The 20515-nt window shown below is 35.4% G+C and overlaps 1 protein-coding gene across 2 annotated transcripts in view; it reads right to left on the bottom strand.

Moving 5' to 3' along the window:
• Positions 1-20515, bottom strand: part of skap1 (src kinase associated phosphoprotein 1) — a 258909-nt gene that overhangs the window by 55832 nt on the left and 182562 nt on the right. For both annotated transcript variants that reach the window (XM_039739883.1, XM_039739882.1), the window contains exons 10-11: positions 13017-13076; positions 546-655 (exon numbers count right to left, since the gene is read on the bottom strand). In XM_039739883.1, coding sequence (XP_039595817.1) covers positions 546-655; positions 13017-13076 — 170 coding nt within the window. The remainder of the gene's footprint in view (positions 1-545; positions 656-13016; positions 13077-20515) is intronic.

Here is a 20515-nt window from a genome sequence, read left to right as displayed (position 1 = left end):
ACTGCCCATGCACAAGATTGTTTAACTGATAACTAATAAACATTTTTAATTGCTGAAAATTATTGAACTGTAACTTGACAAAAAAATGAAGGACTATTAAAATAAAATTGCATTTTAAAATCTTGTTTTCTTGGTCATAAATAATTACTATCCCTAAGTCATCCTACTGGGGCTAAATGATTTTTAAAATCCACAGAGTTCACAGCCATATCTGATTGGCTGAAAATATTTCTTGTCTCTCACCCCTCATCATTCTCTTTTTCTCAACCAGTGAAGGCTGGGCTTATTTTGGTCTTTTTAGGCTGTTGTGTGACAAAACACAAATTTCACTGTGACAGTTTCAGAAGAGTAGAGATATCACAATGCTTTTTAAATCTCAGTTTCATTCTTTTGACATATTTATTCTCCCATTGCCCTCCAGCTGGAAATGTAATCCAGTATATAAAATAATTATGGTCTGACCCAGGGTGCATTCATATTTCAGAATCATCCAGGAACACATTAGCTGTTGTTTTTTTAAAATTAGGAGGTTGAACAATACTAACCTTACTCAGAATATAAATGAGATCCCCTCTCTTGAATGATAACTCATCTGACTGGTCTCCTGTGCAGTCCCACATGCCTTGGTAGTAATTTGCATAGTCCACAGAGCTTTCTGCACATAAAAGCACAATTGAAAAATGTAAAACCAGAAATATAATGTTTAATAAACAAAATTATATTTTTAAATGAGATTCTGTAGTTATGTTTAACTGTATGAACCAAATTAGGGTTTCTCAAGGCGTGGCATAACTTCAAGAACCTGGTGTCGATTTCTATTCTTTTCAACATCTGTGTGGGGTTTGCAAGCTCTCTCTTTATCCATATTTTTTCCCAAATTACTTTTCACTTTTGAAATACATGTCTAATGGGTTAATTGGCCCAGTATGGGTGTATGTGTGCCAGTGTGCCATGTGGCTGATGCTGCTGGGACTGCCTGTCTACTGATGACCCTGTAAATGGACAAAATGGTTTAAGAAAATGGATGGTTGGACAACTCTTCAAAATTAAATACATTATTGATAAATAGTAAAATGTTATTTTGTGCCATACACACTTGCTAAACACAAAAGTGATGCTCTCGTTGAAAGGAAAATAAATAATGATTAAAAAACGGATTAAATTTCAAATGATTTTATATGTGACCTGTGCTGTTTTCTTATAAATAATTAAACAAATCTTCAGTTCAAAGGTTTCCAGGATTATGTAGTACGTTAACAGAAAAATAATGTTAAAGGATTTTATTTTATATTTACACAAATAAACCATGAAACAGAGAAAAGAAAAATAATATGCCATATCTAAATTCATATTACACAAACCAGTTTCTTTAAAAAGCAAAATAGGTATCATTTACTATACAAAAAAAAAGTCAAGTGCTAAACTTGGTATCATATATGCGATTATAGAAATGGCGCTAATAAATGTCTAAGGCCAACTATAACATCTCAGCCTGCTGGAATCGCAGCAGTATATCATAGCAGGGAGCAACGTTTTGCCAAGGCATATTCCTCATATTATAAATGAAGCATTAGCTTTAACTTGCATGATTACAAAAATAAAAATAAAAGGTACCTGACAATCAAGCCATCATTTCATTTCAAAACAAGTCATGCAACACTGAATAGGTACACTGCTCTACAAACTGAACCCCTCATTAGTAAATATTAAATATTTACACTTCCACACCACAGAGATTCAATGCACTTAAATAATAAATGCATTCACTAATTAATTTTCGGAAGCAGTAGCATTAGACAGGAAATTATTGGATATTGGTTAATTAATTTCACTCTAGTCTTATTAAAGGCAGGGTAGATCATTTCTAACTGTGGTTTCTTAACAGAGGGTTGAGCTCTGTGCTTGCATTTTGTAATTTCCGAGAGCTTGAACCTCGGAATGAGCTCTGTCTATTGTGCATTAGTAGGTTTAAACAGAGATCTGCTTTTATCTTGGCTGAATTGAACCTCACAACAGATGTCACATTTCCAAAAACTCAAAAGGAACTAAAGTGATTTATTTAATGGTTTATCCCAACATGAGTGAAAATAGGCATCAGCAGTTCATACAGGGCTATGTACAGATCAAAGCACCAGGATGTATTAGAAGTAAATAATTAATTTCACTCTTAAGCTAATTATACTGTTAGTTAAGGATAAGTGTGAAGTGGCAAATACAAATCGGCCTTGTCCAAGTCAGGTATTGTTCTTACTTTGAATAAACTAGACCAATACACTGAATATCAGCAGTTACATTTGAGCCTGGAGTACGTTAACTTTGTCCTTTCTTTAAGTGACTCTCCTCTTTCTTTAAAGAATAATATTATGATCCATTATTAGTATGAAGGCAAAGTCGTAAAAATCAAAATTTAAATCCCACCATTACTTGGTATTTTTTGCCTCTATTACATTCAGTTACAAAAACAAGAAATATAATCCAATAATAAATTGATTAGCACCTTTTTATTTTTCCACATTATACATTGCCAGCCCATTCCCAGCTATAGTTTGCTTGTTCCAATGTCTGTGCCCCTCCTCTTCGACTCCGCGTCCCCTACTGAGAGCAGTAGCAATATCACATTTCCACAAAATTCTCATTTATCTTGCATTAACTTCAGTAGCTGACAGAAACACCATTAGGAAACCAGTGATACGGCAGCGCTGACAAAAAAAGCAAAGGTTTTCTTCATTTTAAAGAGAACATAATTCCAACTGTGAAAGGATCTGTCATTTCTCTTCTCTTCAGTCTCCATTTTTCCTGTTGGAGTCTCTGCTTCATCGCACATCTTTCTCCCCAGTTTCTCAGTCTACTCATTCTGAACTTGTTACCCTGGAACACCTCTACTGATCTCTGGGAGGAAAAACCCCAAATATAATTTGTGTTACTAGGTATCAAATACTGTATTCAATCAGGAGAATATACTCAGTATTTTCTATATTAGCTGTGCATCGATGAAAACAAGTAATGTTTGTACCACTTATTATTCTTCAGATTTAATGGCTTTACACAACCACATTAAATACTTTCAAAATGGAGGGTCTTGCTGAATAAACTAATTATACAAATGATGAGGAGAAGGTTGGAGTAGGTTAGTGGGTACAGTCTTAAAGACACATTATGTCAGTAGTGGTTTGAATACTCAAGAGTCAGAAGGCAGACAATGTCCCCGGACCCAAGGAAAAGAAAACTTATAGAGGTAGAACTGAATGTAACTCATGAATAGAGTGGCCTAGTGGTGGAGGCACTGCACAAGTTGACTCTCTAGATCTGCCATACTATGTGATTTTAAATGAGTTTACTTCCCTATGCTCATGGTGTTGAAATAATGACATATAGGTAAGCTGTATTTATAAAGGAACTTGGGGTACTGTTCATTATAGAAAGGTGCTGTTAAAAATGAAGTTATTTGTTGTGAGTTTATGTTTTGTAATTATTACTTATTAGTGTCACTTTAATTTATCCAAGGCGACTTTCAACATCTGAGATAAAATTGATTGCATTTCATTTGTTTTTCCAATTGGAGCACAGGCATGGGAAGTGACTTACTGATGCACACAGTGTCAGTGCCAGGATTTGAGTCCACAACATCAGGGTTTGAAGTCCTATAAGCCTTAATCACTTCACCACATTGCCTGCCAGAAAACAATTCTAAGTTCTAAACTTATACAAATTTAAAGTGTCCCTCACACCACACATTAACCACTTCAGCGGTTATATTGTTGTTGTATGTATTAAGTACTATAAATGCTTTCTGTAATTTCCATAGTCCATGTTAGTGCATTCAACCTAACATAACATTCTTAAATCAGCTTAATCCAATTCAGGATCATGGTGTGGGTGGAAGGCATGCCCTATCCTGGCAGAACTGGGTGCAATGCACATGGCCAATTCAGAGTCAATAGTGAACTTGTCCTGTATGTCTTTGGGGGTGTGGGAGGAAAACCTGATTACTCAGAGGAAAGTCCATGCAGACAAGGGGACATGCTTTGTGCATTCATTTTATGTAAGCCTTTACCTTACCTTACTCTATCCTGTTTATTGTCTTCAGTTACAATTTGCTTACCTATTACATTCAAAAACTGAAACTATATAACAACATGCCTCCAGTCTGAAGCTAATTAACATCTTGTATGCTTTATATGGTCTACCCTTAATTTGATGGCTAACCAATATACTTTTGTGTTTGGTTTAATCTGCTGTTACAAATGTGTTCTCTGCTAAGTGATACATAATAGTATCATACTGCAGATGCTGTAAAAAATGAAGATTTATTGATTGATTTATTTTTTTAGAACAGTCAGTATTATCTTAATTACGATGTTAAAAAGGACTACTTTCAAGTCATTTAATCATTGTTTTCTATTAATTGTAATAATCCATCTATCCACCTGCCTATTCAGGTTATGTCATCAGTAGATCACCTTGGAGTGCTGCACAAGAAAATTATAATAAAAGTAGTGCACTGAATATAAACTGATAATAAAAATCAAAATGAATAAATAACAAGCATAACGCATATCAAAAATCTGGCAACAGAGAACAAAATAAAAATGGCCAATTTTCAGGAAACTGAGTTCTATTAAAAATGCATTTGAAAACCTTTACAATAATAACTCCAATAACCTCAATTTTATTTTTTAACAATTACTCTTCCGAATACATTATTTAATCATTATCTTACCAAGTATACTTACAAGAAAAATAACAGTTTTCTAGTTAAATTATATGTTGCATTTATGATAAGCATATAAAATGTTGTCAAGGTTGTGCTAAATGCATATATACAGATTCATTCACTATGTGAAATGACACTTTTTTTCAATTCAGTCTATTTCTAAACAACACACTTCCCACCACAATTCTTGACTCAGAATACCTGTGTAGACTTCTCCCGATATCTGCCTGGGCACTGTAGTTTTCCTTCTGCTTCCCAAACACAAGTTACAATGATTGGCTTTTCTAAATCAAACCAGTCTAAGTGAGGGGTGACAGGCAGGAAATGCTCTGGCTCTTGGGAACACTGAATTGGACAGGCAGTTATAGAAAATGAATGAATACACTGACACTTCTATGCAGAAAAGGTGAGAATGCACAGACTCCAAACAGACCACAATCTAAAAAGGGATACAAACTTAGGACTCTGGATCCATAAGGTAGAAGTGCTAACCTAAATATGCTGTTTCTTCAAAAGTGATTAATTGTTAGTGTTGATCAGCGAATTTCATCAAAGCATTATTCTCAGCAAATTTGCTGTGTTCATGTTCACCCTTATTTGTTGAATTATTTACTAATAATTTGGCCGGTTCAGGAGAATATATATAACATCAGCACCCCATAATGCTTTGCGAGGCCAGTGTAACATCCTCCGTAACTGTAACAGCCAACATTAATGGGACTGCCCCCGGGTATATAATACTGATCATTTGCATTATAGACTCTGTGGGACGAGTTATTTTTGCTTGTAGCCAAATGTGCAGGTCAATCTTTGATTTTCACATTAACATAAGAGAAGGAGGCGGCATCAATCATGACACGCCACTTTAAATTTTCTGCCTATAAAAGACCTACATATTTTTTCTGACTTTTGACTATGATTTTGGCATTTCCGGTTTGTTTTGATGAAATCTATGATTGCGCCTCTCTGACTGCGTACTTTCTTCTTTGATATCACAGAGGTACGGTGGTGCAGTGGTTGGCACTGATACTACACAGCTCAGGTCACCTTTTTGGCCACAATAATCAGTCCAGTACAGTTGGCAGAATGTTCCTTAGCCCTCAGGATCACTTTGAAGACAACTGCAACATTATAATAGACAAATCTAGTTCAGTTAGTCCTTCCCCATTGACTTTAATGAAGTTTGCCAAGTTCAGCAAATCTTGCAAACATTTCCGTGATTTGCAAAGCTAAGTTGGCAATGTTCACTCATCATTATTAATGGGAGTAGAAACTGTTATGTTATACTACAGCATAGATCAATGTTCATCATTTGATGAAATATAATGCTGATCTGATGCTTGGTTTTTGAATGGTAATGCTAAGAACTCTTATTCATCACAATATTCTGTTTGAATTCCAGCAGAGATAACTTAGTTAATCATGGTGACTGTTATAATGCTTCATATTAAAGGTATGAAAAGAGTTGCAAACATAAGGATCCACAAATAATATCATACTTTTATTTTAGGTGACACACATACAGCATGAATGTATGCAATGGAGAAGGAAAGAACAAAAAAGATCAAAGTACAAGCAATACCTCATAAATTAGTTAAACAGAACCCCTGAATAAGAATCTGGAGACTGACAATGCTGAAAGGGTGACATGGGTTGAACGGCTCAATCAATTAGCACTATGGCACTCACCAAGAAAAGTAATTACAAAAAATTAATAATAGTTTCTGGGAAGCAGGGGTTACCCCAAAAATGGCCTCCGGCAAGCATATGGTGCTGCCTTATGTAATTACTGCACCTGTGGTCAAATACTCTACTTATAAGAGAAGATCACAGGAATCTTCAGATAGGCTCACTTCCCTTCAGGTATCGACTTCCCAAATTATCCACTGCTTATTTCACACAGTTTTGCTAAGAAGTTGCTTCACAAATTATTCAATGGTTCAATAGTATAGAATAGTTTCTTTTATTTTACATAGGAGAAAAAAGGAGACCTATTTAACTCCTTTGTACTGTTGTACCTGTTAGAAACTCATTAATTATTGTTCTTGTTCATTTTTGTATATATTATTCAGGTTTATTTGTGTTCCTGTTAATTTTTAGTATTAGCTTTGAGAAGTTTTTTTTTTACTTTGTTTTATGGGTGCGGCCATTTTGTGTTGAGCTCTCCATGGGTACCACAATATTGTTTTTTGCAACAGCACCCATTGCCATATCACATGACATTTGATTACCACTATAAAAACAGCAGTTAGCTAAGTTTTACCAATGTGAGCATCCAAATTACAAAGCTGTACTTGTAAAGCAAAAAGCAAACTGGGATTGTACTTACTACAGATAGGCCACCCAGTCATATGGCCTAAAGATCAATGTATATAAGACCAGTGGATGGATCACAGGCCAAAGTTTACATTGATGGAGTCCAAATTGAACACGTATAAAAATTCCAGTATTTGGGGGTCAGTGATCCAAGAGAAGAAAGTGGCATCCACCACTGAAGTCCACAGCCAGATCGCCCAGGCAACAACAGCGTTTGCCTCACTTAAGTGGTGTCTATGGAGGAAGCCCAACATCTTCCTCAAGACTAAATCTACCTCTTTTGAACAGTAACCCTGCCAACTCTCCTTTATGAATCTGAAATACAGACCCTGCTCAAAGAAGACCTGAACAAGCTTGAGGTCTTCCAAACACAGCAAATTCTGGGTGTCTCCTTCCATGACTGTCTTCAAAGTGAAATCATACGGACAAGCTGCAACCACCAACCAATAGTTGAAGAGGCAATACAACTGAAAATGCTGAGATGCCACATACCATACAAGCTACTTTGTCAGAAATGCCCAGAGGATTGGAAGGTTCAAAGAGCAGTGCCTAAAAAGATGTTGTCAAAACAAATTGAGTAAGATCTGAGAAATAAGCGACTCAGCCTCAGTGATGCCAAAGCCATAGCCATGGACCAAATAGCATGGGAAGGCATTATACATATAATCCGAAATCCAGTGGCACCTACAGCAGTGTATGGGCTCCGGAGGAAAACCCCGTCCTTTCACCAGGTAAGGATCAGAGAAAGACAGAGAGAGAGAAAGAGAGAGAATGCATGTGAATGAAACGTAAAAGTTTATAATTTGTGGCTCACTTCCTAGAATCATAAAATGAGAGGTGTTTTTCAAAGGGTCCTGGTGTGTGAATGCCACATTGGTTCCATCTCAAACTTGTGAGCCTGTAGTCTGTAACATAAGTTAATTTTGTAGTTCTAAGTCTGTTTTAACCCAGAGACATGAGATAGTAGTCAAGTCTGGACAGGTCAATATTGTAAATTTCATGACTTGCTGCTTTCAAATCAGGTCATCTAATGGGCGATACAACACTTAATAATTCAGTAGAAAGACTGGTAGCTTTATCCCAATGAAGACAAAACTCCTCAACAGGGCGAATTTGACATTGCTGCATGCACATTGTTAAGAACAGACCAACTATTAGATTATATTTTTCAATATATCAGCTGTATGTTGATGTGTTTTCTTCACATCATATGTACAAATTACAGACCGAGTATATACACTATACTAGTCAGTGCTGATGACCAGAAAATAAAGAATTTACATTGGCTGATGATATTTGAAAACAAATAGGTTATCTATTCAATTAACACATTTAACTAGAAGGTAAAAGTAATTATACAAGAAGAGGCACACACATTTAAAGTTTGCTTTGGAAAAAGAAACTATAAGCTGGTCACCTTGTATAACTTTCTGACTACAGTATTAAAGCAGAAATTGTTCTTCTGTTTTCCGCTGGAATGTCAGAGATAAAATATTAGGAATTCATTCTGAATTCTGAGGTTATTGACAGGCATTTTATCAAGTGCTTGTATGGAAACTGGTGTAATGAGGCATGAAAAGGTGCTATTATGATAGAAATCACTGCATGAAATTTTGACATAGTGCTCTGTGAAAAATAACATCTCTAAGGGAGTCACCAACAACTCTTTTCACTTTGCTACAGTTTAAGATGCACAAGGATTGCCAGAGAACATGAGAATTCCATGTACAGTGGGTTACTGGGATGCTCTTCTCCTACCCTTAACAGAAACTAGATTTCCGATAAATGCATTCTTTCACATAATCACATTTTATATAAAGCAATACAGTTATAAAATGTTTATGCGTAATAACGTAAAATGTTTGACAAACAACAGAAGACAATTCAGGCCATTAAGTTTTGTTGGTTAGCTAATGGCTAAGTTCTCCCAATATCTCACCCACATACTTTTTAGAACTTGTTAAGGTTCTCCATTTCAGGTACTGCACTTGAATGTTTGTTCCAGATTTCCACAGCTCTTTGTGTGAAGGCATGTTTCGTGTTGTTAGTGTTAAATGCACTTGCCAGTAATTCTGAATAGTGTCCAAGTCTACGTGATTCATTCTTTAACTGAAAGAATTCTTCTGGATCAACTTAATTAAGATTATGTAGTTGGTCTTCATACTGCTTTCAGTGCCCAATACCAAAGAGGATTAATGATCTTTTTTGTACAAATTCTAATGCTTTTGTTTCTATTTTTGTAGAATCCTGAGCAGAACTGCATACAGTATTCCTTATGTGGTCTCACTATAGTATAATTTAGTCAGAGCATAATACCCCTTGATTTTTACTCATCAGCTTTTACAATATAACCACACTTTGTTAAATGCTTTGGCACACTGCCTTCATGCTAAGAATGCTGTGTCCATGTAAGTCTCTAATTTCTTTCTAGAGGTTGCCCATCTTGTATTTATGATAAATAATGGTTTTACCTAAGTGTACTACTTTGCACTTTCCTACAGTAAACTGCATATTCTGAGTGTGTCCAGTTTTAAAGATTGTCCAGCTTTTTTTATTTTTTTTTCTCTCTGACTCTTCACTGTCAGTTATACCTCATTTTTAGTGCCATTCGCAAATTTAACATTATATGAGTATATATTTTAAATATGTTCTTACCAGTACTGCTATGTTCAACATAAAAGTCTGAGACAGCAAAAATATAAATAAATAACAGAAAAAAATATGTCTCTCTCCTAATGTATGGGGCATAAGGTAGGCACAATGGATGGTATACAAGTCTAACACCGGACACACACAAACACACACACCCCACAGTTACTCAAACTGTGGCAGTTTAGAGACATTGTTTAACCAACGGTAGTGTTTTTGGCATATGGGAGGAGAAGACCAGAAACAATAAGAATATAAGAAGTTTGATAAATGAGAGAAGACTACTTCATTCATCAAGCTTGTTTGTTTGCCATGTTGCCCTGATGTTTCAGCCAGTTACTTTTTTAACATTGTATGTTACCTTTCAGCTCCATGGCTCTGTAGTTGGTTCATGTTTTCCATGACGCTTTGAATGGAAAATTGCTTCTTTGATTTAGCCTTGAATGCATTTACACTTATTTTCTCCAGTGTGCTTGAGTAGGTGATTGATTCACTGTTGGATTGAAAGACTTCTGCTAGATCAACTTTGTTGATACGACTAGAATTTTGAAGACCTAGATTTGGGTCTCTTTGAAGCCTCCTCTTATTAAACATAAAAAAGATGAATTCCTTTATCCTGTCAATGGTGGTCTTGGTTGCTCATTTCTATGCAGACAATTCACATAATAAAAGTGAAAACATACAAATTCCACACGCACAGTAATCAGGTTAGGTATCAAACTTTGGTCCTTACAGGTTTAAGGCAGCTGTGCTTAACCACTGCTCCACTAAGCTTCTCTTTATATGCACAAATGAGGCTTTTTATGTTTTCTATATAACAACTTACTGTAAATAGAGGGATCCAATAAAAATTACATAGACATTTCAGGTATTCTTTGTTTAACCAAAAATATTCCTCTGTTTTGTGTTGCCTATATTCCCCACATGATACAATGCAGAGGATAATTGCTTCTGCACAATTCTGTGTTGTTGTGGGCAACTGTACTCACACTGAAGTAGAGTACTAAGGAAAGCGTCTTCTTCATTAAAACATCTAATCCTTATTATATATAGTCCAGGGTATGTGAAGAGTATGTTACATTTGGTATGTGAAGAATTTGTTAATAGAAGAATTTCTTAAAAATCAATTTTTTAAGTCGTGTAAAAATACTCCAATGCACAACCAGTGCTGCCAAGATTGGCTCCGGTCTGTCACAGTCCTGAACTGAATAAAGCTGTTTTAAGAACGTAATGTTATGTTATTTATATTAACCACACATTCCATAATGAAAACCTGACTTCAGCTTTTATGAGATGTGCAGTATGGATCTGTTCATAAACATTATTTGATTCATGGCATAGATTTTGAGAGCTCTGCAAACCAGTTTAAGTGGTCATAAAGAGCCTGATTGATCTATAGCCGGAAGAAGACTTTATACTTGTCTAAGTATTCAAGCTATGCCTTCCAAACTTTTGAGATTCCCCAGTGTAACCTGTCTTACTAAATTGTCTGACACAGCATTCCCTCCTCAACTTTAAATTGTTACAATACATTATAGTTTTACTTTTTTAACATTTTTTTCGGTGAAAATGAAATATAGTATCAATAATCTGGGTGACACAGAAGATAGTTTGATTCCTATGATGACTTTTTATTGATTTTTCACTTTGCCAAAAGTTACCATGTCAGGTGGACTACTGTAAGGGCGTCTATGTGGGGCCTGTGAAAGACTAGAATCTTATCCAAGGCTGGTCTCTCTCTTGCACCTGTTGCTGCCAGGATGGGCTCCATCTCCACACAACCCTGACAGACATAATACCAAAACAAGAAAAATCACACAGAATATCCAAATAAGCCCTGTAATAATATATGTTGTAAACTCACATGGCTTTTCTGTCATTTTTTTTTTTAAAGTTAGCTGTTTGTGTTTCCGCCCTGGAAGAAGACTGAATGACCTGTTTCCTTGTGCTGCTGCCTGCTCTACATGCTCCCCACTCCACCCTCTGTCTACTTAGCAAGCTTGGCATGGGAGGGAGGAAAGCCAGTATGGTGAGATGTGATAAGGAAAAGGGATCTTGTGCCAGCTTCCTAATTCACACCCATTCACAGTATAGGCCGGAAAGCAGAAGGTATTCAACAGTTTTCATTTTCATATCTTGAAAAGATACATGTGTAGCACACTATGAATTAACAACACTAGAGGCCGTAGATGTTTAAATGACTTGGCCATGTTACAACTGTAACAGCTCTCTTACTATATAAATGATGAAAAAGGCTTAAGATTTCAATCAAAATAAATGTATTGAAAAAAAAAAAAACATTGAATTGTTTTCTGACCTGCCTAATCCATACGCAGGGTTAAAATATGCCATGGCTCAGTCTAAACTAATCATGTTTAGTTCAGCTACATCACCAGGATAGAAACAACATACAGTATGTTTTTGCTAGCATGCCAGTGCAGGCATCCAGGACCAAAACAATCATCTTCATTAACCACAAAATATTTAGTGATTTAATCTCATTTCATAATTCATCTAAGTGGATACTATCAAAACACCTTGAGCACAACAACACTGGAGGCCAAACATCACAGCTGTGCGTGACAGACAGAAGTTTAACTTCCCTTGGTTAAAGACACTGCCCTGTTCCTGTAGCTCCGATACTTGGCCTCGTTTCCGCAATGGAAGGAAATCCTGGCTGGCTCCCCTTATATTGGATTTGCTTGTTGATGCTCTTTAGTATTACAAAGGTAAAAAACTTGGCTTTCAATAGAAAATCATGCACATACTGTATAATCCCCTAAGAGCATCTTTTGTGGGTTTTAGTCTCTTTGCATACCCAGAAGAAAATGTTAGCTATCTGAACAGTGCTATTGTCTTTTTTTAACCTATAATCTTGAAGTATAACCAGTGCAGTGTGTTATACTTTCATAATAACACTGTTCACTGTAAAGTGCTGCAGTAGCTAGCAAATTACAAAACAAAATGTTTGATATACAATTTTGAAGAACTTTTTTAAAAAAGCAGACATTTTGTCATTTCTGATAAATACAAGACAGCATAGTGGTGAAGTGGTTTAACATAAGACATTTACTAAGAAATCAGTCAGTACATTTTATTTACTTGCATAAATAGATTATATTCACTATATTAATGTATCAAGACTTTATGAAGAAAAAGAAAAACATGCTTGAAAGCAAGTTGTAATAGTGATTTTAATTTTGTTTGTTCTGCTTTGATTACAGAATATGTGTGACTGAAAATGGCCCTCCCTTTATAAAACAGGATAAAACTTTATAGAGACATTTACTTCATACTGCAAATTGGCTGCTGAAAAAGCTGCAAATGATATACTTACCTCCTGATGGCAATTTGTTTCCACACCCTTCTCCACTGGTAGCTAGTGGGAATTCCTCATCTGTTATAAAAGATACAGTAGGAAGATATTTGTTTTATTACATATATTAATTTTGGTAATTTTTACTCAAAATAGTTATACAATTAGTTATATAACAATTTCCTCATTCCACCAAGCCTAAGGATACCTTTGTGTAATATTTCCAAAGGTTTAAAAACTCGAATTGCTGCAACAAAGCAAAATCTAACAGAAACAACAATAAAAGAGTAGAATGGAAAAAAATGAAGTCCAGTTCTATTCCCATTTTCAAACTACCCCATCATCCAAGGTGATCCAATGCTGTATTCAAATCAATTTAAATCACTTCAGAGCCTGGGCACAGATTTTCAAAATTTGATCTAAACAAACTTAGGCTAAGCTTTAGTCGCCAAGCCACTCTCCCCCCTTTACTAAGGAAGGAAAGGTTACACAACAGATCTTTCCTAAATAAATCAACGTTCAGTGTACATCAGTGCTGCTGAAGAGTTTAAACTAAATTACCATTGACTTCAAATTAATTGGCCAATGGGGTTGGTGAGCTGAGCTCTAAAAAGAAATACTACCTACAATGTGTGTGGACACGTGCTTCAAAGCACCTCTGTGAAAGTGAAGCAAATGACATTGCATGTTTTTTCATATTTCATAATTTATGCGCTTTAAACATCACTTGTCTTATTTACACCAAAGATGAAACTAGATACGATTCTTTTTATTTTTATAAAATACATTTCTACTTATTGGCCTAATGTGCAAACCAATAATTACAAATACGGCATACTTGAAATATAACAAAAAACACAATGCTAAAATACCACTAGGAAAGCACCATGTAATACATATAAAATACAAATTGGTTCCGGCCTACTAAGCTCCTGAATTGAATTAAGAAGGTTTGGGGATATCTTGTTATATGTGTATAAACTTTATTTTTTTTTTGTTAAAACGTTTTTAAAGTAGAATGTTTCCAGTTGCAGATTCCAAGTTTACTAGGTGAAAAGTTTATATGAAAACAGTGTAATAAGTTCTAGTTGAGTTGGGCAGCATATACTTGTCATACTAATTATATTTGAGAAAAATATGTGATGGTAATCACCATGAATTAAAAAAAATATAAACAGCATATTTAGCAGTGATTGTAATCATCACATATTTAAGTTGGAATGAATTTTGCTATTTTTCACCAATGTCATAAATTTGATCACCCTTATAGATGACCCTTTCTGTGCTAAAAGTGGTTAACAAACTTTAACAACTCACCAATCCAGAATTTGAAAAACAAAAGTCTAGAATATAACACTTTTTAAAATATAATATCAGAACATTTAGGAACCAAAAAAAAAAAACCACATAAATAAAACTACAGCATGACAAAACAATAACCAGTAATAAAATACACAATTCTAGAAAGCAGTGGGCAAATAAAATTGTGCAAGATTTTCAAAAGGTCGGAATTGTACCAAAAACTCAACAGATTAAAAACATCTATAATTTTAAAGTTAAACCCACAGTCATCTTACCACTCTCAGTAAGCAGCTTGTATCTAATATTTCATTTACTAAACTGTTTAAAGGGAAAAGTTCCTCAGTCCACTGTAAAGCTATTTTCTCTACCTTCTGCAAAAGACATTCTTTGTTACTATCAGTAAACGTGACTGTAACTATATTCCCCTTCCATTTTACAGCAATAACTAGATTATATACTCCACTGTACTAATCAGTTCTTCACTTGTGAACAAGTTACCCTTTAAATGTAACATATTACTGAAAGTTGTTTTATTTACTGATTATTTTATAACATATCCTAGTTTTTTTAAGTGACTTGTGATACCTTGCCTACAGATAAAATAAAGATGAATCGATTGATTGATTTTATGATTTTCTAGTGTTACTCTTTTACTTGATGGTGAGGAGGTTGACTTCATTAAGTGTTCATTAAAAAGTCAGCACAGAGAAAGAAGGACATTAAACTTTAGACTGAGGTAAAGGGATAATAAAGGGTAACAAATGAAAATACCAAACATACCAAATTGTTACAGTCAACTGACAGAAAAGAGTGAATGAGGGAGTGAAAAAATGTAATCAATAAAAATAAGGTATATGTATATATTAGATAGTGTAATTATTATATGGCCTTGAATTAACTGTAGGAAGACTACTTAGATTTCCAACCAAACTGAACACTTTACATGTCTTATGCATTTCTAGCTTTCATTAGAGCCCATTTGTTACATTTCTCATAAAAGCTGAGTGCTGGGGCTCAATTTTCTTGGTCAGGCAGGCCATCTGTTAAGAAGGCAGGGGCAGCCCAGAGCATCCTGTGCGGTTATGAATTAAAGGGACCTAGGGGATCGAACATTAAGTTGTGTGGCCCCACAGATTCCGCTGCAAAGGAGACAGACGCCAGGCCTGCCTCTCAAGCAATGGAGACGAGTCATTACAGTGCCTTCAGCTGAAGAGAGAGAGAAGTAGGAGACAGCTCTGTAGAACGCAGGTGCAGGGAAGCACTAAGAGCTCAGTGCCATTTAATCTTTTAACTGAAAAGAAGGGGGAGGCAATCTGTACACATGCAAAGCTCTTTCTAGAGCTGCTGTAAGAATCCTGCTCAAAATAAGTTTTACTTACTTTTTTTTTTTTAAAACAGTCTCAATACTAAAATTCAGACACTCTAGCATAGATTGTTTTTGTATTTGACTAAGAAAATGGATGAATGCACTTTGAATTTAGAAATCTTGGATGCTTTGAGTGACTAGGCAAAGGCACTTCAGAGGTTATCTTCATCATTTGTAATATGATACACAAAACCATAATACTGTACATTGAAAAAAAAATTAACTGAAGAAATAATGTTGTCCTGTTTTCATTTTCAAAACAATATTAACAGAGGTCTCAAATATTTACATGCTAACATTTTGTTTTAGGATTTCTATATTTTACTGTAAAATTTTTGTTTTGCTTTCATAATTACTTGGCCTTTGTGTGATGAGGTGGTAATTCCTGCCTTTCCCATGAAATTAATGTTTTAACCACTGTCTGAAATGTTTTTATTAAGCCATGACAATCACTATTGTATTGTCATTGACCTGAAAACAACATAACTTTTCTCACGCTTGCTCCATGGACTTGGTTTCTCCTCCAGATTACAGCATGATTACTGTCTACATAGAGGTCATATTCCTAGTATTCACATGGGTTTTTCTCAGATACCTCCCAATTCCAAACAGTATTGAAAATCAGGTTTACTGGTTGAGAGGGAGTACATGCATCAGTATAACCCTTGATGGTCAAGCATCCCTTCCAGGATGCAATAATCCCTCATACTCACTGCTGCAGGTATGGGATCTGGGTCCCAATGAGCCTATATTAAAAAAAATGAAGGGGTGCAAAATGGACAGTTGGAGTGACTTCTTTTTCTGTTGCTAAAAATCTCTTCATACCTTTTTATTTTCTTACACTCCTTATTCCAGTACATGATCAAGAGGAGTCTAACCTGGCAAGTTTAGAAGCAAGGCAAGAATTTCCTTGTGATACCACTCCAGTGTGGGTCACATTTGCTTGCACACTTACACTCACTTAAAAAGGGCCTGTATAAAACAGATGATCACCTTAATATGAATGTAATGGGGATGTGGAAAGTAAAGGTATTAAAACTGAACATAAACATTAGAGTGGGTGCAAATTCCACAGATGCAGTAAATGTGCTGGTTTATGAACCCAGGTTCTTGGGGTGACAGTACTATGCCACTGTAATTCAATATTCTTTTAAATAAATTAAGCATTACTTTAAAATAGAATTTAAAATCACTGGGAAAACTGCCCAGTCCCACTTGAGTGTTGTGCATATGTCTGAGCACTGCCAAACTGAAACCAGTCCAATCTGAGCAAGTGATATTTGTGAAGTGTGGCTCAAGCTCCTTGTGACTCTGAAGTGAAGCTGGAAATGTCACAAATTGGATGGATATATAAAAAAGAAAAAAAAATCTGAAAAATCTATGTGAATTGTATATTATGTTCATTATCTCAGGATTAGGGTCTCAGCAGAAGGTAAAATTACTTTGTAGCTTGCCCAGATAAAATTGATATGTTTTGCAAATTGCTTTGCCAATGTCCCTCTTCCTAGCACCTTTCAAACTATGTCCTCTGACTAAAGTCTCCAAACACTTCTTCTACTACACACCGTCAGCGCTCTCAAGAAACATGATCTCTTGCCAATTCCCCAAGTGAGCCCAAAGCCTGGTAGTTTCATCCTCTTCCCAATACCCACGTGACTGGCTGTGATGAAACAGCAGAAAAAGAATGAGAGGCTACTTTCCAGTGCATCCTCTGCAATCTTGCTGTAGCTCACCTAGGCAGAGCCAAATGGTTATACCATGTCTTTTTCATTTTATTTTATTTTTTATGCACAAACTTTCAAAGTCACTTTAAAATGGAGATTTATTGGAACTGCTTTTTTTAGTTTTCCCTAGTTATATAAAGGACTGGACAGCCTGAATTTCACAGGCAGTACCTTAATTCAGACAGCAGAAGAGAAATGTTTGTGATTATTACTGGACTTATGATTGATAATAGATCACACTTGTAGAATCCACCTCAAGTGTAGACATATTGTTCAAAAGCCTCTGAAATTCATCTAATACTAAATATGTTTAGAATTTCTCTTTACTGGAGATACAGAAGCAGATGGCAGAAAGGAATGCTCTTCCATTTCCCATCACAGAAAGGATAAAAACTGAGTTACATTCTGAAATAGCTTATTACTTATCCAGCATCACCAAATAGAGGTCAGATAAATAAAGACCATGAGGGCACTTCTTAACTTCAGCTCTGCATCATGAATTGAGGATAACCAGCATGCACAAGGGCAGGTCTGCAATCAGTTTCATCCACAAAAAGCAGTGCACTTCCTGCAGCCCACAATGAAAACTGCTGTCAAATTAATTTTCATTTTCTAATGATGGGGAGGAGAATGATTGCTGCTAGGGCTGCTTTAACTCACACTGGTAAATCGTACACTCCATTCACATTCATCTGAATACTTGCGTAATCCTATTGAGGATCATGGACAGAAGCCCACTCTTAAAGGTAAGCCAATCGATTGCAGCAGACACTGGGAAAATGTAGAGATACCAACTGACATCACAACATGTCTTTGGAAAGCTGGAGGGCATAGAAAAGACAATTCTGTTGAAAAATGGGCCAGACCAAATTTGTACATGAGCTCAACTGTGCTTCCCTAAATCAACCCATCCAATTTATTAGCTAGGGTCTGTTTTTTCAACTACTAACTATTAGAGATCTCAGATCACTCTGTAACTAATATTCCTATTCTGAAACAAATAATTTAACCCTCTGAATCAGAGATTAATTAAGTAAACTTAAGGTGTGGCGCATTATTTATAGGAAAACTACTTTCTGAGCAGTAATGTTATTTATATATTAAATGGTTACATATACTTCATAAAGTGAGTAGTAGTTTAGTAATGAGCTTCAAAAGAAACAAAAAATTCTCCGCAAATACAGTCATAAGATATACAGAATTTAAGGAAATGTGATAATAAGATAGTGTTCTCCAAAAACCTTCGATCAATTTCTGACTTCATCACTGTGCAGAGTCTTCTTACTATGGTCTGATCCATATGAGAGTGGGATCGGTGTAATGCGTGTGATCTGATGGCCTAGCATCCTCTCTAGGGTTAGTTTATGCTTTCACCTTATTAATACCTTGATAGACCCTGGCCCCCTGTGATCATACCAAAAAAAAGGGTTCAGGAAATGAATAGGTGGATTATACTACGTTTTTTAGGGACTCAGAAACTTACGTTATTTGGTAGTCCTTGGAAATAAATCAGAACATCATACTGTGCGTTAAAAAACGTAGAGATCAGTATATGTGCTCAACTAGAATTTAGCGTGACAATAGGCAAAATTCATTCATTGTTACTATGCACAAATGTACAGCATAACCCCAACAGACATTTGATCATTCTCTTCCAGGAATCCTGCACCACACCAGAAATCCACCTAGGTTTATAGAGGCTAATGGAAAGCTATTTCCAGCTTTTTCTTTCACTGTCTTGTCTTATTCAATTAGTGATTTATGTGTTGTAGATGCTAAAGACATTTGCTAATTACATTTTCAAATGCCATCTTTATTTACAAAACTTTGGAAAATAATAATAATAAATACATTAATTAAAATCCCTAATAAATATTATATGTCTGTCTAATCAGATTTGGTGAAGAAAGCAAATGTATTTTTACATTGTTCACAATTCACAGTCAGCACCTTGAAGCTCCTCACAGTCACAGTCAGGTTCACTGATTAAATACATTGTTTGCACGCTGAGGTTATGTGAAACTATTTCTTAATTATTATTGGCACACAATTAATAAGACACAAAAACATGAATTCAGCTATTCTACCATGGCCTGTTGGTTTTCTTAGTGAGAGCGCAGAATCAGTCAGAACACCTGCTGGTAGGCTATCCTTTTTTAAGCTCCTACTTAGCTGCTGATGTTCACTATCTTTCCTCTCCTTTATTGCTCTTCTCGGCCATTATTATTGCTTTCTTTTCCTTACCATTACTCGCCTGAGCTCAACAGGAGTCAAAACGGTGTTGATTACCAATGTGCCTTTAACACATACAGTACTGTCCAATAGATTAAAGTTGGAGCTCCTCAACATATTTATTTTCCAGACAGGCTAAATATATATATACACTAGGAAGGCTTTTGGTGCCTGCAATCCTGATCAGGTAGTCAGGAGAATTTTTAAAATGGATAGATGCTTGATTATAATTGTAGCTTTCTAAGCTATACCATATGTCCAAAATGTTATTAACAATTCTTCAGCATCATATTAACTTTTAGTTTCCCATGATATAAACCTACACAAATATATTGCAAATATGGATTACAAATACACATTCAGTTTTTTTCTTAGCTGCTTAGTTATTCAAAACCATGTAAGGCACTAATAAAAACAGAAAAATAAAGAAAAAGAAAAAAATTAGGAAGTGATTAAATGTTCTCTATATAAGAATTTTTTAGGTCAGCTCTCTTAATAAACAATTCTTTCCAGGGGTCCTCACAATATTGGTTGAGAACTCCAGCACAAGTAATAGCAAAGTATTATCTTAAAACAATGTGTGATCAGCAGGGTCACACACCCATGCCACGTGGATCAATATAGAACACCTCAGAGACTTTTCAAAGCTGAATTGTTTCAATATAGCAATTTGATTCAATTTTCCACTCAATAAAATTACCCATCAATGCTCATGGCGTTTGGAGACCAGACGCTTTCATTTTTAGATTCCTCCCTTAATTGAACAAGTTTATGTACTTGTCTTATGGAAATTGGAAAAATTTATCACCTGGAAAATGTTATTTTTTTTCCTGGGCTGTAGATGTTTTTAAAACTTCATTAAAATGATGAGCTGCTATGAAATTAATTTGTTAACA

This window comes from Polypterus senegalus, chromosome 17 (assembly GCF_016835505.1).
Source record: "Polypterus senegalus isolate Bchr_013 chromosome 17, ASM1683550v1, whole genome shotgun sequence".
NCBI lineage: Eukaryota > Metazoa > Chordata > Cladistia > Polypteriformes > Polypteridae > Polypterus > Polypterus senegalus.
The sequence above is the reverse complement of the archived record's forward strand: the minus strand, read 5'-3'. Positions and strand labels throughout refer to the sequence as shown.